The following is a 24,051-nucleotide window of genomic DNA, read 5'->3' as shown; positions in this document are numbered from 1 at the left end:
ACCTCCTGGTGTTGCAAACCCTGACCGCTTTTAGTGTCTGTATCTAATCAAGCCTCTTGCCCCATTACCCCCCCTCGCTCCCTCATTCCCTCAGTCTGACCTTACAAGGAGAGGCAACAGGGTTGATGTCATTGAATGAAGAATGCTGCAAGAATCCAGAGAGAGAAGGGAGCGGGAGGAGGGGTCTGACTGGACAGTTTATGAACACACAGGGAGAGAGAGAGAGAGAGAGAGAGAGAGAGAGAGAGAGAGAGAGAGAGAGAGAGAGAGAGAGAGAGAGAGAGAGAGATGTTTATATAGTAATACACAACTCCTGAAGTAAAACGAGAGAGGACTTGTTTGGAGGGATGGTGTCATTCCTTTTCCAGACTGAAAAGCACAAGGGGAGGGTCTAATAGCTGGAGAGGAAGAGAGAAGTTACCATTACAGTCAACTCTTACTCAGCCAGGACCAAGAGAAAAAGAAGAACAAAAGGAAGAGGGGGAAGGAAAAGAGGAGATACACATTGCATCTGTTTTAACAGGGTAAGTGACTGTATGTGTTGTGAATCAAGATAAGAGGAGCAGATGGCATGTCTTACGTTCGGTTGTTGTGTGTTTTTAGTGTGTGTATGTGTGTGTGTGTTGGGGGGGGGGGGGGGGGGGGGGTCAGACAGCCACAGGTTACCTAATAAGGTAAAGTGTTTTGTCAATGCAAGTATCATGTAAGAACACATGAAGTGATCGGTTGCACTGCAGTAAACACACCGGGGGACGGCATCTCCCTGAGGTTATCTGTACGGATCTGTCACATTGCAGCTTTTTTATATTACATATGAAAACCACTGCAGACTGGCACGGACATGCCTCCCTGTTCCGTTGTTCCCCTGGCTGAGAGGCCGTACAGTGGACATGAACGCACCGTAGGTTGCCGCACAGCTGATGATGCCAACGATAAGGAATGAGGCTATGCGGAAGCTCCAACAGGAAGTCCAGCTAGAAAGTTGAGAACGCTAGCTAGCGAGCAACGCGGCCGGTGGCTTTTATTTACCTCGGACGGGCTCCAACTTGATGACAGCACTATTGAGAGAAGCCGTCTGCTTTGCCGTGCGAGGTAAGAGGGGGGGCAGGGCGGTGTTAGCCACCGAAACAAACTGCTCAAAGCTAAAGGGGCAGTAAGTGAGCGAGCCCTAGCTAACGCGCGTCACCGTCGCGGGGGTTGACGGTCAGCCGGAGAGGTGACGCCAACGGCCGGCGGCTGCTCGGACCCGTAGGTGAGCGTCTCGTCGTTCAACCTGCATTGTGATTATCGAAAGCCGTAAATAACGGTTAATACCCGACACTGTTGCGAAACTCTGGTTTCCTCTCTCAGCCACATAGCCAGCTAGTTTATGGCTTATTCACAGCTAGCCATGTAACGTGTTTCTGTTGTATACTGCTAGGCGGTGGATTACTTAGTATTCATTAACTGGCTGTCTTCCGTGTGGCTGTGTTTGTGGCCCCTCGGCCCTTGCTGTCAACTGTCAAAGCGTTGGCTAACAGTCGTCTCGCCCTGGCTAATCAACGTTGTGCCAAGCTGGGTGGCGCCCTAGGGTGCAGTGTGTTTGACTAGGAAGTCCGTTATCAGGTGGCACGTGTTTACTGCTCAGTGTGCCGTTGTTGGGGGGCTCTTCACAATAACATGGCCTATATTCATAACCTAGTTGGATCTCATCGCGTCATGGATGACAGGATGCCGAGAGAATTAGAGCTACGTCAATTTTAGCGTTTCATTCCCAGTGTGTTATCCACACAGCTGCGCCTTGCCTCTCTCATTTGCCTTTTCATCCGATAGGAAGGCAGCCTCAACCCAAGGCCACAGTAAACTGTGTTTAAGAATAACAAGAAGCAGAGAAGGCTTTGGCTTAGCCTTGGTTTAATGTGGTGCTTCTGTTTGAAAAGACTTTGAAATTGATGAGGCAGATGACAATCTGTGAATGAAGATAATCTATGAATGGCTGTTTGCTACTCTGTATGATGGAGGTGACAATGAGTCCTTAACCGTAGCCTCCATGAGTCAAGACAAACGCTATCCAGGGCGTCTCTTTGCCCCAAATCACTGCATGTCAAGTTGATTTTTGTCTCTCAGGGTCTTGTGATTCTACTGTAATGTCAGGGCAAGCAGATGAGGCTGTTTGGGTGAGAGCTTGACGGGGAGCCCATTGGCTGACGTTATTACCAGTTTTGAAATGTTGCCCGCTCAGTCAGCCATTAACTCTAGTCTGTGTGGGAACACAACGCTGGTGCTCAATGCAAGTCCAGTGACCTGTAAGAATGGACTCAAAAAGGTTGTTTGTCCCCGCATTAGTGACACCAGGCCTAGACACGCTTTCCCAGAATCTGGGTGTGCTATTAACATCACGACAATAGAGAGTCTCATCAACAACGCACTAGACAAATGATACAGTCACGGAAGGAGTTAGTTACTGTCAGGGATTCATGTTCTCTTAATTGTTTGGGTACCTACCAGCTTTGTTAATACATAGACCTTATTCATCAGCTTCAGCTTATACATCCAGGTTAATAGTAATGCCTATGTAAATAATAAATAAGTCAATCAATGAATAAATATACAAAGGGATGCAATATTACACAAGTCCACGTACGTTTTTAAAGGGACTATTTCTCCAGCCAGGTGGCATTTCTATGCTGGGATTTCAACCTCAGAGTTGACTGATGACTGTGGGTATGAAGGGCCTCCTGAACCATTCTGTCCTGCAGCGAGATGAGCCCCCCCCCCCCCAGCCAGGATGTTGTACACAGGGTGGCTGACATTGTTCAGGATGGCCTGGACCTTAGTCCCTGTGCCCTTTTCCACCACTTTCCCCCAGCGTGTCCAGACTGTGAGTGCCAAGCACCAAACCAGCCTTTTCAACAAGCTTGCAAATGTGGAATTAACTGTCTGTCTTTACTTCAATCAGTGATGGATTTTTTTAAGGGATGTCTATGAAAACCGTTTTTTATGAAAGTGTGTGGGTACAATGGTGCTTGAAAGAAATGTATGTGAATAAATACTCTAGCTACATAATCTTGGCATTTTTTGAGTATAGGGCAAAGAAGATTTAAGTTCAGTGAGGCACCATGCTACAAGACTTCTCTATATGACCTTTTAAAAAGCAACAGCACAGTATATAAACTAACTTTAGTTACTCTATAACCTCAAAGTAATGAGCCGCTGCAGAGTTAAACATTTTTCCTTTGAAAAGTGTGGTAAACTAACTCCGCCTTAACAGCCTGTGCCTTCAGAGGAAAGCCAGTGTTCACGTGGAACTTATCAACACTGAGACAAAACACAAAGATAATAGAAAGTGTGGCACAAAAACAGCTCAATTTTGGTTTGTTTGTTTCTAAGTGCATATGGGATTTGAAGTGCAGAGGGCTGTGATTCTCCCACCATGTCGATGAGCATCATGCTAGTTTTTATATCCTTGGTGGTGGTTAAGCTGATTATTTTAGCCTCTCTGCCTTGTGTAAATGAGTCCCTGATAAGATGGAAGGAAAGCCAACTGGGCTGTAGTACCGAAACACGGGTTGATGAGAAGCAATTTTCTAGCATGTAAAAGCTGAGGGGCTATGTAGAGTTTATACAAAGTTTAAAAGCTACAGAGTACAGTGTGTGATTTATACCTGGGCCCTATCTAAAGGCAACACAATGCCATATCACAGCTGTAAAGTAAAATTGACTAAATGCAGCCTCAAGTGATGTCATTGAGTTGAAGTAAAGGAAAGCCCAGGAATAGTTGTGTTCTGCCACAGAACACCAGTCTGTATGTAGGGCTGCCCTAGTCGATCGAAAACAATCGCTTTTTTCATACTAACTTATTTCCAAGAAACATCTGAGCACATTTCTCTTTAAAATGGCACTTCTTTATAGAGAACGTCAATGTTACAGATGTGTTCAGATCAACTAATCGATTAGTCGACTTCGCATTTCTTCAGTCAACGACAGCCCTATCTGGACATCAGATTGTGAGAGTGAGCTAGAGCTTAATGCACTCCATCCTTCAGCAAAGCAGCAATGATGTATAGAAAGAGAGGCTGTTTGGATAGGAAAAAATGATGTCATTGAGCTATAGTGCCAAATATGTTCCTCAGCCGAGGGTCTCATCTCAAGGATCAGGTTGCAACATAGATTTGCAGTAGGACGTCTGGAGCTCAGTGTGGAGCTGATCTCACCGTATCAAATCCCCCAGGACCGTATCAAGGACCAGATGGAATATGACCATGAGTTATCATCACTGTTGAATAATTGAGGGGAGGGGACTATTGTATATTGCCTCTTAGGAACAAAGTAGCTTAAGTGCTGTAATGATGAAAATAGGAAATCACAGTCTATACCCACCCTTGTCAAGCACACCTTTTTAGAAAGTCATTACAAATCCAAGTGTTCCTTTAAAAGTACTTCAGACTTGCAAACCTTATTAAAAGCCAGGAGATTTATCTTCACTGTAACCAGTTAATCTGTAATGCAACCATTCAACTGGTGTAGACCTTGATAAATGAGTAGCCAGCTATTTTCTAAAACTCTGAAAAACACCTGTCCTTCTCTATTTTTTTAACCAGAACCCTTTGCATCTTCATAAGAGCCTCAACATCTTTACCTTATTGATCCATGCAGCAATTTTCTGAATTATTTATGAGGAACAGATTCAGTATTATTATGTTTTTATCACTCCACTTAACGGACAGTGATTTGAGAACAAAACAAATGCGTTGAGATCCTTTTTTTGTAGTTTTTTTTAGTTGTTGTTTTAACCACTGATTGTTGTAATGTCTTTGATGAGATGAATAGTTATAACTAGTAGTAAAACTAGTCTTATGCTAGCTGTTCTGAATCATATGATCAATCAATAATGCTGTTGTAGTCAGATGTATCATCAGAAATTATTTCTCTAGTCACTTCCACACACTAAAAACATTTGTCTAGTAAGAGTGGAAAGCTTGTTTCTAACTTGTGTTTTCTGAAAAATATATTGTCTTATTGACATGGTAAAACATACACACTGTGCATACACACTAAGAGCTCTCTGATCAAACAAATGCATACAACACATTAGCACATTCTGACAAATGCTGAAGTATCTTCCTGTATAGGTCTAGTTAAAGTGGTGTGATTATCGGATGACACATGGAAACCGTTGACAACTGTCATAAGGACATATATGGTTTTAAGTGTTCAGCGTCTATAAATACTGTTTTCATAGGAAGCTAACCCCAAATGCAGAAGAAGAAAGGTATCACTTCTTCATCAGAGAAGCTGGTAATGTCATGAGCACCAGAGATACTTTCACAAGCTCTAAGGGGTTTTTGTCTTGTCAGAACTTGAAGTGGTGCCTGCATGTCCCAATAAAGTGGAATGAGGATGGAGCTTTTAGTTAGTTAAGCTTTTACCTTTAGCAAGACCTACTCTACATAGTACTTTCAAGGCTATGTCAGGTTTGATCTTTTCCTGGAAAAGGTTGTTTTTCCAAATGCAAACCCAATTATCTATAAATGGTGTAAACAACTGATCTTGGACGGATCCAGTTTGTGCACAGGGGTTATCTTAGTGTAACAACTTTGAAAAGGAAAAGTTAGAGTCATTTTAACAAGGAGTCAATTTCAAAGCTCTAATGTAATTTGAAAAAGTGAGCATATAATTGGTACGCCTCCTGTTATTTAATTTTTTTACAATATGTGATCTTTTGGGAATTATATTTCTGTAGTGTTGAGAGGAAACCTTGGCCACACTATTAACATACCAGAACATTTCTTTTCTCTTTTCTTTTTGAGGAAAATATGGACAAATATTAAAACTAACTCAAAAAGAATGTTGACATAAATTCCACCTTGTCTGGCTGCAGACTTGATTATCAAAAACAAAACAATGAATGGACATGTATTGATGCACTTTTATATTTAGAGATGACAAAAATAGTTCCACTGTCTTCTTTTTAGTAACCAGGACATTTATGGAGGCATCAATGCTATGTAACCTTCAATGGGGCGTAGAGGATAAATGCCACACTGGAAAATGTTATCTCCAGTGGTGTCATTGTTTCCACCTGTGTGACACATTCTGTTACGGGTTATGTGTCATGATCTTTTACAACCTATTAAAGGTTGCATAAATGGTCCAAAGTTTGGATGTGTTCATCAATGCCACAGTGTATAATCTATATCACTTATTATTAGGAGTATTGCAGAACTTGACGAGATAATTTTTTGCTGAATAGCAACATAGTGTAAGCTTTAGACAGCCAGTGTGTGTACAGGTGTGTGTATGGGTTTGAACCATCCTTTTGACTAAAGTTTATATTCGGGGGAGGGGGTGGCCTTCAAGGAAATATCTTCAGAATCTCAGTAGAGACGCTGAAGTAACACCAGCATTTGTTTAACCACCAGCATGTGTGAGGTAAATATTTGAGCTTACCCTCTTTTTGACGCACCTCACATGAAAATGTTATTCTAGTTGCTATCTATCATTCCTGCTTCAAGCTGGTCTCCCTCTGACAAAACTAGCTTTCATTGTGTTTGATGTCACAGTAAACAGCCATGTGTTATATATTGTAAATTGACTCTGGCATTTGGCAGTGCCACTATGTCTGCACTGTCCACTCTGTGTACATGGCCTGAGGAAATGCCTGCACACTTTCATTCCACTGTGGGCTTTTTGCCAAAGCTTTTGTGTTAGAGTAAGAGTAATAGTGGATTTGCAGAATGCCTAGTGGTTGTTATTTTCTTTTTTACTGATATGTCACTATATCCAGACATAACATCCAAACTACATTTTAAAAAACACTGCAAGACACAATAAACCTCCATGTTAGTTGTTCTTTTGATGGAGTTTAGGGGTCCAGGCAGCTGTCTTCCAGCTATTAAGTATACAATAATTACCAATCTGCATAGCGTTCTGTTTTGGCAGTTCATGTTTTTCTACCATCAGGAAATGTATAACAATATGTACACATTCAATTCATCAAACTGCAATGTTAGGAAGCAAGTGCCGATTTTAGAGAGAAAATTGTTCTCCCAAATATTTACATTTCCTGCAGCTCTCACCTTTTTTCCTCCGTTTCCATTTTGAGGTGTAGACAGCTACCCATCAGCATCACTCTCTAACATCAAGCACATTTTCTATGCATTACGACATCTCAAGAGGGTAGTTAATTTTTGTCACTTTGTAAAGCCTAAAAGCACTACACAGTCAAAATATGGTTGCAATTAATGTGTAGTTTGGAAATGTGTCAGGCCAAATGCTTTGTTGATGTGTCACCACCACAAATTCTCCAGCAAAAGACCCAAAGCTAAATGCTGCCAAGGAATGCAAGGCTAGCCCTTTGACTTTAGTCAGCTGATAAATGTTGGTTTCCTGAGAGAGTCTGGGTCACTGTTTTATTGCTTTATGTCCTTTTATTATTATTAGCCACTCCTATCAGTTAATATTTTCCTGCACGGTGTCTTCACTGTTGACCATGTTACCTGTGTTCATCCTCAGATAAATACCCAAAATGGAGGACTCCAGCAGCAGCAAGCCGTTGATGGTGACATCCTCTCTGAACTTCAAAGTCACCACCCCGTCTTTCTACAACCAGCCAAAGAAGTTTGCCTCTGTGGCACCGCCACGGCCCAAAAGCCTGACACCTCCCTCCGCTCCATCACCAACACCAATAGGAACAGCTGTGATAGGTCGAGTGGGAGATCTGCCTCCGCCCCCCCCTTCGCTCTGTGATGGTATGTGCACTGTATATGCTATTTTGTGAACCTAGTAAAGGTTATATTAACTCACTCAGCAGCCCTTCCCTTCCCTGCCCCCCCCCCCCCCCCCCCCTTACTTTTTATGCTACAGCATGCAGAGCTTCACAGCTGAGTGTATAACAGAACAGTTGTGTGCTATTGTAGTTTTAATGAGTTCTACTTTTATTACTGTCTTTGAGACATTTTAGTCCAATGTTGAGATAGATAAGTCTCACACCAGTATTTTACTGCACAATACCGTTAATGTGAATTTGAAGATGCCTGAGCTGATCTAAATTTGGGCCAAAGTTAGACAACCTCGCCAAATTGAAGGTATGCCTTGGAGTTTTCAACCATGGGTGCCATTTTTGCCCACGGTCCTTCTTATTGTACAATCATGAAAACTGACCTTACCTGAGGCAAGTGAGGCCTGCAGTCCTTTAGATGTTATTCTGGGCCCTTCTGGGACCTCCTGGATGAGTCGCCAGTGTGCTCTTGGTGGAGTTTTGGTAGGCTGAGGTTCACCACTGTTCATGTTCTCTCCATTTGTTAATATTGGCTTTCACTGTGGTCCCAGAGCCTTAAAAAGGGGCTTTGTAACCTTTTCCAGACTTATGAATCGCATTGATATTTTTTCCTCATTTCTACTTAAGATCGCAGCATCATGTGCTGCTTTGTGAGACCTTTTAGCGTCACATTGTCAGACAGGTTCTATTGAAGTGTTCAGATTGAACAGGTCTGGCAGTAATCATTCCTGGGTGTGTCATGTAAATGGTAAATGGCCTCATTTATATAGCGCTTTTCTCCAAAGCGCTTTACAGTAATGACTGACATTCACCCATTCACTCACACATTCACACACCGACGGTGGAGTCAACCACCCAGGGCGACAGCCAGCTCATCAGGAGCTATCAGGGTGAGGTGTCTTGCTCAGGGACACCAGGCACTCAGCTAGGAGGAGCCGGGGATCGAACCAGCAATCTTGCAGTTACCAGTCAACCCGCTCTACCTCCTGAATTAAACCCAATTATCAAAGACATTTGGTAATTTGGTTGATTGAGTAACCAAGGGGTCAATTATTGTTCACACAGGGCCCTGTAGGGTTGGATCGTTTTTCCCTTCAATAAATGAATAATCATTTAACAACTGCATTTTTGGTTGTCAATGCATTTCGGTAAGAAACACATTTTTGTTGTGTACATGACTCCACAAGGCACAGTAAACATAGACAACATAGATCAGGATATGGGCAGGACTTAAAAAGCCAACACTGCAACAGCTTAAGGTTAAAAACCTCCCTAACTGGCCAAATCCTCCCCGTTTTTTGTTTTTTTTAAAGAAAATGTCTTGTCTTGTTTTTTTGTTTGTTTTTGCTCTAAACGTATATTGTGATAGATCTCAGTATATCCGCTGATTTGATTGACAGTTAAAATTGGACTGGATTATTAATACAAACTGAGAATAAAGACTATTCTGTTACAGCTTTTAACCAATAAACCCTCCTCATTTCTGTCAGACTTCCCACCCCCTCCTCCTCCTCCTCCACTGGATGATGATTTGCCAGCCCCTCCCCCCGAATGCCATACCACACCCACTGCCTGTGAGGCCCCCCCACCCGCCTTCCCTGCTCCACCTCCGGTAGCAGATGACCTGCCCCTCCCAGCTCCCCCCGAGGAGAGTGCCTGTCCGCCCTCCTTCCCGTCCCCCCCCTCCTCCCCCGCCCCCTCCACCTCCCCTTTCCAACAGTACCAGTATTCATATTGCTGCTGGAAACCCACAGGTGAGTCATAATGGTATCTTCACCAAATTGGGCTAAAGTTGCTATGCCTGTCTGCATGTAACGGCATTTGAGTATAATTAGATAATCAGTAAGGATTTAGATATTGTTGTGGAACCACAGTGTGTCATGGACTGTTGGCAGGAAATACTGTCTTTTCAGATTTTCACACAAGTGACAAGTAAATCACCGGCTTCATGCATCTAACAGGATTATTTCCCATTCATTCAAATGAGAAAATGTTTATTCAGGGACTGCAACAATTGTCAGACTATAAAGCCATCAATCGTTAAAAAAACAAAAAAAACATTGAAACTTTAAAAAAATGGCTTAGAAAGGAACTCATGTTTAAATCAGCAGTTTATGCTCAGTGCTCCTCTACAATCAAGCCAATGAATCAAAAAGTAAATAATTGAATAGTCAGTATTCCTTTTTATGGAATCAGGGAAATCAAAATGAACATTTTCTTCATTTCTTCATTGTCTTCATAAATCACACGATTAAGTTTGTTTGTTAATTATTCATTCTTTCATTCTGGGTTTTGCAAACACCAGAACATTTTCATTCTGCATTTTGGAATAGATGAAATCAAACAAGGTTATGTAAACATAACCTAGAGTCTGTAACGATTTCTCATCATCATCCATTGCTTTTTAGCTCGTCCTGACCTCATCCTCCTTGTGATCACTCGATTTGTGAAACTGTACTTGTTGTGACCGTCTCTGTTTCCGTCTTCCTCTGCCAGAAACTAACAGAGAAACAGACTAGCTTCGATAAGCAGCTTGACTCCCTCACTGACTTGCTGTCTGATATGGAGACCAGAGGACCTTTCAACCCCAAGGTACAAAGCTCTTTAACAAACATAAGACATTAGGATATGGATAGAAAGACGAGCTAAAGAACAGATGAGAGGGAAAATGTCAGCAGCTTTGGTTCACCAGAGCGGCGCTGTAGAGAATGAGAAGAGTCAGTCAGAGGGAAGAACAGACACCAAGAAAGGTAGGCAGGTCAGTGGGAATACATTGGAGAGACGCTAGGTTGGTTTCATTAGTCTGTGCTCATCTGTTCAGGTTGAAAGCTCAATGATAAATGAACTGCACATACAGCATGCCAGACTGAAAGAGAAAACAAAACCTGAGGTAACTGGTGATTCAAACTGAGGGAGACACTTGCAGAGACAGAGAGAGAGACTGAGTTGAGAGCACGAGAGTGTGATGAAGCCAGACCGTGCTGCCAGAGCCCGAGTGAGAGGGCCATAAATGGAGAGTGTTTTCATCCAACTAGGAGGTACTGGATCATGGCAGAATAATGTTGGCTCAAAACCACAAAATACATGTCAGACAGATGAAGCACTTCTGATAAACTCAAGTGTGGAACTTTGCCAAAGTTTACTTTAATCAAAGTACCTCATTCGATATAATAAAAGTGTCTACTTGCAGCATTTCAGTGTGCAATGTAACTAGATATTAACTTCCCTCTGTTGAGTAATAGTTTATAGTAAATAGAAGTTTAATGTTGCAGAACAAACCGGATGCTTGTACAGAATAACCCTTACATTGAATTATAATTTCTTCTGTGTGCTTTGAGGTAAAATAATCTGTAAAAAGATACTTTTATGTTGATGTCACTGTTTTATCTGCAGTCACCGAACCAGTATTCTTCAGCACCAGCACCAAAGCCTTCAGCTCCTCCCCCGACCGCTCCTAAACCAGCACTCTCCTTCCTCCCACCCCCTGAGATGGGAGACCGCCCACCACCAGCGCCCTGGGCTGAAGAACTCAAAGCCAGAACCAACCGCCAAGCCAATCACAACTCTGCACCAAACTCTGCTGCTCAGCCGTTTTCTAAGGCCCCGGCTGTGGCACCCAAGTCTGCTTTTGGAGGGAGAACGGCGACATCATCAGCCTCTCTGGCACAGAAACTCAACCAGAACCTGAACCTGAACAACACCCCAATCAGCGTTGCACCAAAACCTTCCCCTCCATCTGCCACCAGCTCTTTCCCTCCACCTCCTGCAGCTCCTCCTGCACAGCCTCCTCTACCATACAGCATGGCGGCTGCTCCAGCCTCTAATCACATAAAGAGTTCTCCCTTTGCCAGTCATGTGAATGCAAACCAAAACCCTCCTACTGCTGTGCCTCCTCCTCAACCCAAGATGATGGCATCTCCCCCTTCCTCTTTTAACCAGCCAATGAAAACTCCTCCCGCATCGACAGTATGTTCCAGTTCTATTTTACTTAACAGCAACAACAACACTCTTTGTATTGCATGTGCAGTAGAAAGGTACAGGAAGTACAAATTATTTAGTTTATAGAATTATGCTTTTCTGGCCCTGCAACGGTGTTTTCAAAGGTAAACTGCTCATTCGTGAATAACAACATGCTCTATAAGGCAAGTTGAAGCTATGTAAATAATGTATATGTTTTTATTAATGGCTTTGTGTGCAGCCCTCCCCCCCTGGCCCGGTTCCTATCCCAGGTGGAGGCGTTCCTCTGAATCTGAGGGAAGTGGAGGAGCTGGAGAGAATGACCAAGGACTTCATTAAAGACATGGACAAACACGCACCTGTCATAACCTCCCCCCCTACAGGTACACACACATATAAACGCGGCTGTCTAACTAACATAGAAATGGATTGCATTAGTCATCTCTAAAAAAAGAAATGGTTTGTATTGTAAGAAGCATTTTAATAGACCACGATGGAAGTCAGAGAAAGAAAAATGTTTCTGGTTTGGTGCACAAAAAAATGGAAACACATTCCCAGTTTATTCTCCAACAATTTCTGAGTAATAGGCTTTAGTTTGTCTGTGCAGTGGTTCTCTGTTCACTGCTGTTAAGTTAATCAACTGTGTAAATGTACTCATTAATTAGGGGATGAGATTGAGCGTTTCTTACACAGAGATTCCACCTTAATCAGGGAAAGAAGAGCCTCGATGTGCCGCGATCACAGTGTTTATAAAGAACATTAGTTATCGGCGTAACGCTGCAGGCCGTGACGGGTCCTGGGACAGGTTTGCGCCGACCTCTGTGTGACCTTTTAGTGCCGGAAATACAATTGGCTCTAAGTGTACAAAAACAACACTGGCAGGTGATCAAGTGCAAGTGAAGTTGCTGTGTATTACATACAGCATGTTGCTGCGTACAACAGCGGCCTCGTATGAGCAACCGGCTCTCTATCTTCTTTGGATCAATGTTCTGAGCTCGGTAAATGCTCTGGTGGCGCGTCGTGCTCGTACCATGTCTTCACAACGTCACCGTCTGTTCCGGCTTCCCGGCTCGCTCCATTCACAAAGAGGCCGGCTCGCCTCGTTTTTCCCCTGTCACGGCTCTGTGACGATCTCCGTTGGCGTAACATTCTTTCACCCCTTTCTGTTTCGCTACCTTTTACGATGACGACTGCGCGGAAAAAAGGAGTGATACTCCCACAACGAACAAGCAGTGTAACGGGCCTGTAACACGAGCAGAGTGGGTAGGAAGATGGATGTATGTGTGAATAATGCTGTTTGTACATCTCACTCTTTTCTCTCTGCCTCCCTTTCCCCCAACTCCTCCCACCTCTCGCTTCCCATGCTAGAGGTCTGTGGGAAGTGTGGCGAGGCTCTGTCCCGCACCCAGCCAGCAGTGAGGGCCATGGACAAACTCTTCCACTCAAACTGCTTCTGTTGCATGAGCTGTCATCGCCCCCTGCAGGGCATGCAGTTCTATGACAGGGATGGTGCGCCTCAGTGTGAGGACTGCTACATGGTGAGGAGACGCACATATTTAATGGTCACTGCAAACAGACCAGCTTTTATTGTTTTGACTTTCTCTGTATTTCCAACTCATTTTGGCAGTTCTGTGTGTCATTTTGTGCATTTTTCGATGTTGTAATTGACACAGTGCACACTTCAGTCTACAAACGGATGAGTAAACACCAGGAGTATGACGTGTTCAGTGCTTAAAGTGTGTAGAGTGTGCTGAACAATGTTGACACAGCAAATGTTCCATCTCTGTTCCTCCTCAGAGCTCCCTGGCAGTGTGTTCCCGGTGTGGGGAGAGGATCACAGACCGTGTGCTGAAGGCGGTGGGCCAGTGTTTCCACTCCCACTGTTTCCGCTGCAGCACCTGTTCCTGCACACTCGAGGGGGCGCCCTTCATCACTGATGACAACAACAACCCCTACTGCGTCCAAGATTACCACAGGTAGCTTCGGGCTGTCGACTCCTGAGTGGATACCAAATACTACATCTAGTCATTTTAATGAGAAGTGCTTGGTTTGCGATGTATGTAATCAAACATGAGATGTGGTAACGACTTTTAACTACTTCTATTCTCAATACAAATAAGCATGATCTGCTTCAGCATGTGTTTAGTGGACAAATCCATTTCAGCTGTGCTTGGATCTATTATATTTTAGGACATTTTCAGCATATCTATCAGGATAACTGAGACTAGTGGTGCTGAAAAAAGGAGGCAGCAACAGCAACATTGAAACTTTTTCCCATCTCCTGCTGATAAATGTTCACTCAGCATGCTAAACTGTGGCTAAAACAATCACCATGAATCCTCACTACCACTAGTTGACAGGCTCAGAAGCAGCACATCTGATTGGGTTCCATTAGAATGTATGGTTTTGGTTTTCCTTGACCTCCTATCAATGTGTGAGAATTTGCTTAATGCATCAACTCACAGCCAGCTTTCCACCCTTCTGTTTCAGGCGTTTCTCCCCTCTGTGTGTGAGCTGTAATGAACCCATTATTCCAGCCGCAGGCAGCGAGGAGACGGTCAGAGTGGTGGCTCTCGACAAGAACTTCCACCTTAAGTGTTACCGTTGTGAGGTAACACACAATCTTTTATCAAAATATACATTCAATAACCCCTAAAAAAGTGACACACTTCTAATAAAATTAATGAATGCATTTGTCCCGTAGGATTGTGCTCGCCCTCTCTCCATAGAAGCGGATGAAAATGGCTGCTATCCACTGGATGGAAAGATCCTGTGTATGAAGTGCCACACCCAGCGAGCCAAGCAAGCTGCGCAGTGATTGGCTGAAGCAGCGTTACTCAGATTAACTATGAACCAAAATCCAAAAGCACAGGATTCATTCAGCTGCCGTTTTTGCCTTTGCAACAGGGCTTTATTCCGTGTATGTGCGCAGGTATGAGTGAGAATGTGCTGTCTGAAAAGGTATGTTTGCATGCAGATACAGTGTAGTATTTCTTTGTCTTTGTTTACTTCACTTCAGGGCAGAAGTAATGTACTGCACTGAAGTAAACGCAACTTTAACTCCCATTCTCAAACACTCCAATCTCTCATCTAGTCCCCTTCGTGTAGTGGAACATGTTTTTTTGTGCCAATTCTATGTTTACGCTAAAAGAATTTCCAGCATAACTTGCACAAGAATACGTTGGGCAAAAGAGCAGTCTGATGAATATAAAGTTGCCTTTCTTTGTCTCTTGCCTCAATATTGTGAGTAGCACCCTATACTGAGATGTTTCCTCCTTAAGACTTCCACAGGCTGGTCTATATCCCGATGAGCAATGTTACTATTGATGTGAGACTGGTTGTTACCATAGGGTAAAGAGAACCAGAGATCTCCCATTTGACCACTCTGGCCCACTTTGGCTGCTGGTAGAGCATATCTATCTCACTTTGGCAGTTGTTGTGCCTGCAAGCATGCCTATAAAGTGCTTTATATCAGCCAACTCTACAGCATTTTAAAGTCGGATAGGGCTAAACGTTGACTGCAAAAAAAAAAAAAAAAGTAAAAACAGTAAATGTTGCTCCTAATTCTTTGTGATGTGAATTTGATCATTTCCAGGCATGCGTTTACTTATGTCTTATTGCTCTCTCTTCTTTGATAAGCCAGACTGTAAAAGGGCGGGAACAAAAATAAGCCGTTTTCTTCACGGAAGTAGTTAATCGCTGACTTAACATTGTATTTTCCGATGCATGCTTTTAGGATGCACACGTTATGAACAAACAGACGAGCACAGATTCCAATCTGGGATCTTCTATTTAAAACAAACAACGCGGTTATAATGTCAGCTGCATGGCTGAAACGGGACCTATCGTAATCGTTGCACAATTCCATAGTGAACTAAAATGGCCTTGTAAGTGTCGCTTTGACTCTAAAGCCCCCGCACATGATCAATTTTGTATTAGTAGACGGCATCTAGAAACGTAATAATAGTTCTTCATAAGCATTTCCCTGTAATCTCTTGCTTTAGATAATATAATTTATGGACCATTTTTTTCTCAAATAAGAGTCTAGTGTATTTAGTACTAGATGACCTCGTCCTTACAGCAGGATAATAGATAAGTAGACACATTAACTTAGAGTTTTAGGTAACAGTTTGTTTGTTAAAACATAGTGACCAAATATTTCAAAACTATTTGTAGGATTAAGGTTAATAAAACATTACATGAGGTTCAATATTTTGACTATCATGTTTTGTTTTTTTTACGTTTTCTTCTGTGTTTGAGCCCAATGTTTTGGTCTATTTTTACAGTAAATACCACTATTCTTTCCATTATCCGTTCATGTTATATACTATTTTATTCTTTCTTACTGTACTGTATTTCATTGATTAATGATTACAATTATACGGTGTCATTTTAAACCTGGAGATGTGCCTTCTCCACTATTGTATCCCATTATTCCTTTTGAAATGAGCCTGTTTTTGCAGCTACAGCAATTCAAACCACAATGAGAAGCGTTTTAACTTGTGCTTGCGTTGAGCCTGGTGCAGTATAACGCCAGAATGACTAACATGGCAATAGTTATTCAGCATTGCATGCTATCTGTGTCGGTGGTGGTGGCATTTCTTCTAGTATTATGTCTTTGTTTGCACCAGCTACACCACCTCTGTGGCCCTGCCTTTGTCATCACTATGTGATATTAAACGTATGATGATGCCTTCACTGTTGCATTTATCTTGCGTTGTGTTGTGTCATCTCCTATTGTATTACATGTGGATGCCTTGTCTTTTCATATAACTTTTTTTAATCAATTCCTGTTTGATATGTGTGAATGTGTATATGTTTAAAAACATTATTTAGCCACACCCCTCCCTCTCTGGCTGTATCAAAAGATAACAAATAAATAAATAAATAAAATGCTGAATACTAAAGGTTCTCATGTCATTTCTTAACTGTCAACAGTACCATTTTTAAGGCTCTGGACATTTCTGGACTTTGCCATGTTAGTTTTTGCCACCATGTTCTTTCTGTGGTCGGCCTCCATGTGACATCCATGAAACGTGCTTCCTCCGACACTCAACGACGCGTGCTGCGCTGTTACACCACCTCCAGCACGCCACACTGCTCTATCAGTTGTCAACAGCCATACGTTGCATTGATAATGACGACAGCGACATGAGTGCTGTGCATCTGAGAGTGTTTACTTTCCAGGAAGTGCTTGCCCTCATTGAATGCAACGTAACTAAGCCAGAGCAGTTTGTGGCCTCAACTCACCAGCCAAAGCCTTCGTTTCTCCAGCCTGTAACCCTTCAGTTCTTCTCTGGGATCCACATGCATGTCCCAGAGTAGAACCGCACTCTTTGCTTGATTATCTGGGTCCTGGAGAGGAGAGCAATACACAGCCTGCAGAGTTGTTTTTATCAGAGTGAAGTGAGTGATGAGGAGAGATAGAGGCCGAGATGACAGCTGTTTGACGGAGGGACAGCAGGAGGAGGGAGCATGTGAAACCTCAAATGTAAAAAGGCATAGGATGCAACACACAGGAAACACGGAGCAACACATCCATCTACTAGAATGAGTACATCTCCAATAGAGCTTGAGGTAGGATATCAAAAACAAAACTAAAAGCTGACTGTTGTTGTGAAGTTGTGTTTATATGTTGATGTCCATGTGGTTGTGAGTGTTTAAGTCATGGGAACTGGAGCAGGGCCATCTTTTTCCTGGGAAATGTTATTATTAGAATGATGTGGTTTGGTGAGGTCTGCAATTTGCTCAGATAGTTTCCCTAATGTTAATGTTGCAAATACAAACTGATCAAAGAGCATTTTAACTTTGGGAAAGAGTAGACAGAAGTCATGTACACGGACAAGCTGCTGGCCGGTGATATTCACATGTTGGATCATGTACTGTGTATATCAGTTGCAGTGACGTTGTTAGGCCTTAGGCCTTGTTAGGGCTGGAGCTACTCTAAAATAAGCCCCCTCAAATAATTTGGCTTTTTTTTTTTTTAGAATAATCTCATACTGATGAAAGGGAATATACTTGAGAAAGAAGCATTTCTGGAAAGCCCTTTTTTTCTACAGACATGTATCCTCATTTTGCTACAGAATTAATCCATACAAAATACAGTTATTTGTGTAAAGTTCATATTTATGTTGTCAGCTTTCACTGTGACCTTTAAACCCAGTCTTGGTTTATTCTACTGTATACTTTATGACAGAATCACGGTCTGATTGGACCAATCTACAGGACAGTAACTGGTGTAATTAAAGTCCATTCTATAGACCTGCAGTTTATCTAATGGAGAGAGTAATTAGATACGGTATCACTTTAAGACACATTTACATCATCAGGTTCTAAGCATGCAGCTTTAATGTGTCTAAAAGTTAGCATGACAGTAACGCTTGTTCAACACAAAAGAATGGAAGAAGACCATGTGTGTTGCTTTTAACTGGTTACTAGCTGGACTTCTTCATTGGTTGTAGTTCTAATACAGTACTACAAAGATGCTTCTCCTGGGGACTAAGCCCCCCTGTCTTTAAATCCTAGTGACATCCCTGAGTGGAGGTGTCTATTTAATCGGTTTGCTCGGATTAAAACTTTGGATACATGATTATTCACTCTGTAATTACGTTTATATCCGGTGCTGATGTTAGTTTGTGAACAGAATGGGCTGAAGCCAGCAGTAGTGAAAGTAGTGCTTCTTTGAGTGTTGATATGTTTTAGGTAGTAATGGATGAATAATACTTCTAATAATACAGTTCTAGTACAGATCTGTGATGGGACCAGACCATCACTCACAACACTTTTACTGAACTCAACACTTTTAATGTGCCAACTAATCATGTAAATGTTCTTCTGTTAGTGAACATTATTGGAGCAACTATTATTTCCAAAATATGTTGTGCTACTTCGGTTGACCCAGTCACATTTTTGTTTCACTCCCAGCCTCAGCTATCAGTCCAGCCATCGTCACAGCCAGAACCTGAGAGGGGGCTCAGGCCTCCGCCTCTGTTTCAGCTGCCACTCCCCACCCACGATCCCTCCGACACCCATCAACAAACCCAGCTCCAGGCCGAGCTGCAGCCGTCAGAGTCGAACCCCGAGCACCGGCACCGAGCCAATCCAGTGTGGATCAGTCTTCGGAGGCTGCTTCTCCTCTTTTTGGGGTTCTCCTTAAGCGCTTCCACTCTGGGACTTATTTACTATGTGCATCATTATCATCAAAATGGGAGCAATAAGCAGGCGGGCAACGGTGGGCCTCCAGAAAGACACAAGAAAACTACACATTAGATCAGAATCTGCCATTGTGCCTGACTGTCTCTGTCTCTCTGTCTTTCCCGTAGTGACTCCATGTCTCTCCCCGGCCTGTCGCCGGGCCTCGGCCCATCTGTCCTCGTCTGCCGATCCCTTCACGCAGCCCTGCGATTACTTCCTGTTCACGTGTGGATCTGACAGACTTTCACCAAACAGTGGGGTTCGGCACAGAGGTCATGGCATCCCTGGACATCCACAGGACCAGGAGGGAAGGGGAAAGGGGAGAGGACAGAGGAAAGAGAGAGAAGACCGAGGCCTGACAGAGGACAAAATACTAGACAGAAAAACTCTGCTGCTGCAATATCTCAGGGAGATTTTGGGTAGTAGTATGCAACCAAAATGTCCTGTAATGTACAGCACTCTGCATTGTGTTGCTTTATTTATACTTACATGTATGATATCCAATACGTTGTTTTTCTTCGTTCTGCTCGTCAGAATCAAACGACAGGCCCAGAAGTACAGCAGCACAAAAGGCCAAACGATTTTACCATTCCTGTTTGGACACCAAATCCGTGGAAACAGCCGGAGCAGAGCCCTTCCTCGCACTCATCCAGAAAGTGAGATTCTATATTTTGTTATAATGACAGCAGGATGCCGTATTGTGATTGTATATCATCTCTGTCTTCGTGACCTCTGTGTGCAGCTGGGAGGCTGGGCCGTATCAGGCAAGTGGAATCGGACGGACTTCAACTCCACCCTAAGCCTGCTGATGAGAGACTACGCCACCTTTCCATTCTTCAACCTCTACGTGGGCAGAGATCCAAATGAAATTGCCGGCGGGACAGCCAAAAGATACATCCAGGCCAGTATCCATTAGAATAATTAGTCCCGACCTCCTGGTGGGAGCACTGCCACAAGTAGACATTGTCTTATTACTTTAACCCAAGTCTCCTCTCTGTCAACAGATTGATCAGCCAGATCTGTTGATCCCGATTGAATGGAACAGCATAACCCTGAAGTCTCAAGCTAAAACTCAGGTGGAGGACTTAGCCAGACCACCATTTATCCAAGGAATGCCTTTTAATGACTAAACAATATCCATGCAGTCCTTCATCATTCCCCCGTCTCTTTTTGTCCAGACGCTACGTCCCTTCTTGGCTTCGTGTCAGAGGTACCTGGCACTGTTGGGGGCCCCGCTCAGCAGCAGCATGATCCACGTGGGCACTTTCATCTCCCTGTCCTCGAAGCTCGCCGTGGCTGCCGCGCCTCTGCACTACCGCCTGTCCAATGGACAGCTCTATCAGCGCATGACCATCAGAGAGTTACAGGTACAAGAGGATGGGCTGCGATACACACGTACTGTGTCTGAATCCGACACATATATTGATGATATTTTACGTAAATATGCCAACAGAGCCAGGCCCCTGCCATTGATTGGCTGGGCTGCCTGCAGGCTGCTTTCCACCCACTGCCCCTCGCCGAGGGCGATCACGTCCTTCTGCATAACTCGCCCTACATTGTGCAAATGTCCCACATCATTGGAAGTTGGCTGAACGAGCACGAGCTGAGCACCAGGTACTGTAAGTGACACAACATGTCCCACAATCACACGAGCATAGATCTTTTCGTTTATTTCTTTTTTGACCTTATGCTGTCACATCTGAATCCACTCAGCGGCCCCGTTCATACGTACATGGTCCTCAATTTGCTGCACACCATGATACCTGCTCTAGATTCCAGGTTTGCGGAAGCAGAGAAGAATTTGTCTCGGGCTCTGGGTAACACTGAAGGGGTGAGTCGACACAGACTTCAGTACTGACGATGACACCAGCGACTCGGTTTTGTTGACTCACATCTTCATCATGGGCCTCTTTGCCAGGTAGCCGCTCGCTGGAAATACTGCATGTTACAGACGGAGAGAGGATTTGACTTGGTCCTTACACACCTTCTCAGTGACAGGACAGCACACAGAGAGGTGAGTAGTCCCCATTTAGGACATTATTCATCAAGCAACAACTGAATTTTAAGACGGATGTGTACTGTTCAACAGGCAGAGGAGATTATACAAAATATCTTTGACTCCCTCAAATCCAAATTACGTGAACTCAAGTGGACAGAGCAGAAACATGTCCAGTTTGTCATGAAAAAGGTAATAAATGAACCAGAACTCATTATTATACACCCGGAAACATAATGTTGTGGTTCTGATATGCATAAAGGTCTGTCTTCCTCAAGGTTCAGTCTTTAATTCCAAAACTTTGGACCGCAAAAGAGATCTCTGAGGCCGAGCTCGACCTGCATTTCTCCAAGGTACATTATGGACCAGATAGCTAGAAAACGGATCAGGTGTATTAAAGACGTTGAAAATCTTAATGCTTCCCTAGTTAAACCTCTTCCCAGTGAGTTACCCACCTATTTGTCAAATGCCATTTTTATTGTATGTAACTGTTATACATTTAACGTAAAACACCTAATAACAATCTGTTTTTATTCCAGGTGACAGTCGGTGAGGACAGCTTCTTCTCCAACTACGTCCAGCTACTGTCGTTGTGGCAAAAGAGACGCCATAAACTCCTGACTGAGCCGGCTGCGGCAGCTGATGTGTACGTGTCTGTCCCTTCTCTAAAACCATAAATGTTTTGAGCATGTGTTTCATATTGTCTTGTTTGTTTTTAGTCTGTCTGTTACACCTTCTCTGCTGGGCGATGAGCTCCTCTTTCCCATGGGAATGTTTATCCCTCCTCTCTTCCATCCTACCTATCCTCGGTAAAGTGTGCACTCATTTCAAAAGTACCATTAAAGGGGTTTCCACACATTCAGCATGCTCTTCTGATTGCTTTTCTTAACAGGGCAATGAATTACGGTGTAATGGGTTTCCTCATCGCCAAAGACATCCTCCACCTGATTCTGCCCGACAGTAAGAGAAGCTCACATCTTCCATTCATGGTTTATACTCCACTTACAGACGGTGTATGGCTGTCACATCAACGTGCCTCTTGTGTTGTAGTTTACTCTCAGAGCGAGACGGTGCAGGCTGTGGGGGAGTGTGTGTGGGCTCACTACCTTACTGTGACAGAAACAGCAGGCCGGCGTGGAGGCTTTCCTCTCTCTGCAGCGCAGCAGCAGGAGGTGTGGGTGCAGTATTCTGCACTGCAGATAGCGTTGCAGGTGAGCAGCCGTCTTCGGGCTTTCGTCTCCGTGATCACGACGGCGCTGAGCTCATACGTTCACATTTCTCCCCTCAGGCTTATCATCACAGTCTGCAGAAGCATCCCAGCGACACCTCCATCTCAGGACTGTCACACACTCGCCTGTTCCTCAAGTCCTTTTCTCAGGTACAGAGGTGCGACTGTTATGAGGCTGCAATTGTCATTTCTTCTCAATCCACGTCTTTTATTGCATTCCCTTTGCAGGTTAACTGTGACTCAGACCCATACAGTGAATTCATGCCCTTGGAGCCCTCCTTTCTGATGACAGTGATGTGTGCTGAATCGTACATGTGTCCCACAAACCTGCAGTGCTCCAATAAAATCCGGCAGCATTCAATACAAACATGCTGACCCCTCCTCAGAAGTCCAACAAGTTTGTTTTTGTAGTTATTATTGATTTTCTTGCAATCACTTGGTTCTGTAGAAGTGAAGCACACTGTGGATATGTACAAACCGTTGCTGTTACAAAGATAGTTTATTATTATTATTATTAGGGACTGTTCGTTGTTTATTTTAATACCCACCGAGGGATTTTCGGACCTCTGATCATCACTTTATGCATAACCCCCCCCCCCCCCCCCCCCCGCAATCGACATGGCAGAATGAATATGACCCCCCCGCCCCCCCGGACAATTTATCAACTCAATATAACACATCACAAATATGTTAATAGTTGTATAATCTGACTGCCCCATCATAAGAGCACTATTATATCTGTTGTAAGTGTGCTGATAGCTCAGTGGTAGAGTTACCTCCTATATACTGGGGGTCCCTGCAGCGATCCCAGGTTTGAATCCGCCCTGCCCTCTTTTAAAGTATGTCGTCCCTCTCTCTCGCCCTTTTAACTCTCATGCTGTCCTTCCGCAATAAAAGGCAAAAATATAACTTAAAATGAACGTGTTGCTGAGATGTATTTTTATACTAAATTCTAAATGTTGCTGTTTTCATGACAAAAACTGAGGTACCCCCCCCTGGACTAAAAATTGTTGGGTGACCCAACCCTCAACAAAGAATAATAAGACATAAACCACCATATTTTCCTCCAGTGGTCCATTCCATAAATACCGAACGGTCCCTTACAGACATTTATGTTGAGAGTAAACCAACTTTTTTGTTTGTATCAGTAGTTGTTGTGAAGATGTGTTTGGATTTTTGCATGTTCATGTCAATAAAATAAACTCTCTCTCTCTTTGTGTTTCACAGATTCACGTTTTCTATTTATATGCCACCACTGGTAAAAAGACAAGAAAATTATTTTTTAAATTAACTTTTGTCTCTTAGGTGATGAAAACAATCGCCTCCAACAGCAACCAAAGAAGTGTTATTATTTTTAACAGACAGGTAACCAGACTATCACAGGGCTTACATGTAGAGACAGACAGGTAACCCGTCTATCACAGGGCTGACATGTAGAGACAGACAGGTAACCCGTCTATCAGTGCTGACATGTAGAGACAGACAGGTAACCAGTCTATCACAGGGCTGACATGTAGAGACAGACAGGTAACCAGTCTATCACATGGCTGACATGTAGAGACAGACAGGTAACCAGTCTATCACATGGCTGACATGTAGACAGGGCCGACATGTAGAGACAGACAGGTCCCCATCCTGCATGTCTTTGGACTGTGGGAGGAAGCCAGAGAACCCGGAGAGAACCCACGCTTTCATGGGGAGAACATGCAAACTCCACACAGAAGAAGAACCCGAACAATAAAACTTCCCAATAATCACCCTGGCTGAACTTGGCATCACTGACTCTGCTCTAACTTGGTTCACATCGTACCTGACAAATTGCACCTTTCAGGTCACATGGAATGGCTCTATGTCCAAACCCTGTTCTCTGGACACGGGTGTCCCTCATGGCTCAGTATTAGTACTGCTTCTGTTCTC

The 24,051-nt window shown here is 43.5% G+C and overlaps 2 protein-coding genes across 5 annotated transcripts; both read left to right on the top strand.

The window, feature by feature from the left end:
• The first annotated feature begins 266 nt into the window (after positions 1 to 266).
• Positions 267 to 16,623, top strand: zyx (zyxin). Its single transcript, XM_084027056.1, is given in 11 exon segments — positions 267 to 524; positions 7,495 to 7,730; positions 9,250 to 9,437; positions 9,439 to 9,513; positions 10,256 to 10,351; positions 11,153 to 11,725; positions 11,958 to 12,099; positions 13,085 to 13,254; positions 13,514 to 13,692; positions 14,207 to 14,327; positions 14,421 to 16,623. Coding segments are annotated over 10 exon segments (1,881 nt in total). The 5' UTR covers positions 267 to 524; positions 7,495 to 7,507; the 3' UTR covers positions 14,535 to 16,623.
• A 451-nt stretch (positions 16,624 to 17,074) lies between these two features.
• On the top strand, positions 17,075 to 23,347 carry kel (Kell metallo-endopeptidase (Kell blood group)). 4 transcript variants are annotated; one of them, XM_084027055.1, is made up of 18 exons: positions 17,078 to 17,293; positions 18,647 to 18,947; positions 19,039 to 19,329; positions 19,445 to 19,566; positions 19,653 to 19,811; positions 19,915 to 19,986; positions 20,089 to 20,277; positions 20,364 to 20,524; positions 20,624 to 20,741; positions 20,829 to 20,924; positions 21,000 to 21,098; positions 21,185 to 21,259; positions 21,446 to 21,552; positions 21,626 to 21,715; positions 21,799 to 21,866; positions 21,957 to 22,117; positions 22,195 to 22,284; positions 22,363 to 23,347. In XM_084027055.1, exons 1-18 carry the CDS (start codon positions 17,267 to 17,269, stop codon positions 22,507 to 22,509), a joined length of 2,373 nt encoding a protein of 790 aa, XP_083883181.1. In that variant the 5' UTR covers positions 17,078 to 17,266; the 3' UTR covers positions 22,510 to 23,347. The 4 variants fall into 4 exon arrangements, with proteins under 4 accessions (XP_083883179.1, XP_083883178.1, XP_083883181.1 ...); XM_084027054.1 differs by having other exon boundaries at positions 17,080 to 17,293; positions 18,641 to 18,947; XM_084027053.1 differs by having other exon boundaries at positions 17,075 to 17,293; positions 22,195 to 23,347.
• The last annotated feature ends 704 nt before the right edge of the window (positions 23,348 to 24,051 follow it).

This window comes from Eutrigla gurnardus (genome assembly GCF_963514095.1).
Source record: "Eutrigla gurnardus genome assembly, chromosome: 14".
In the NCBI taxonomy this organism is placed as follows: domain Eukaryota; kingdom Metazoa; phylum Chordata; class Actinopteri; order Perciformes; family Triglidae; genus Eutrigla; species Eutrigla gurnardus.
This window is presented reverse-complemented; position numbering and strand designations above follow the sequence as displayed.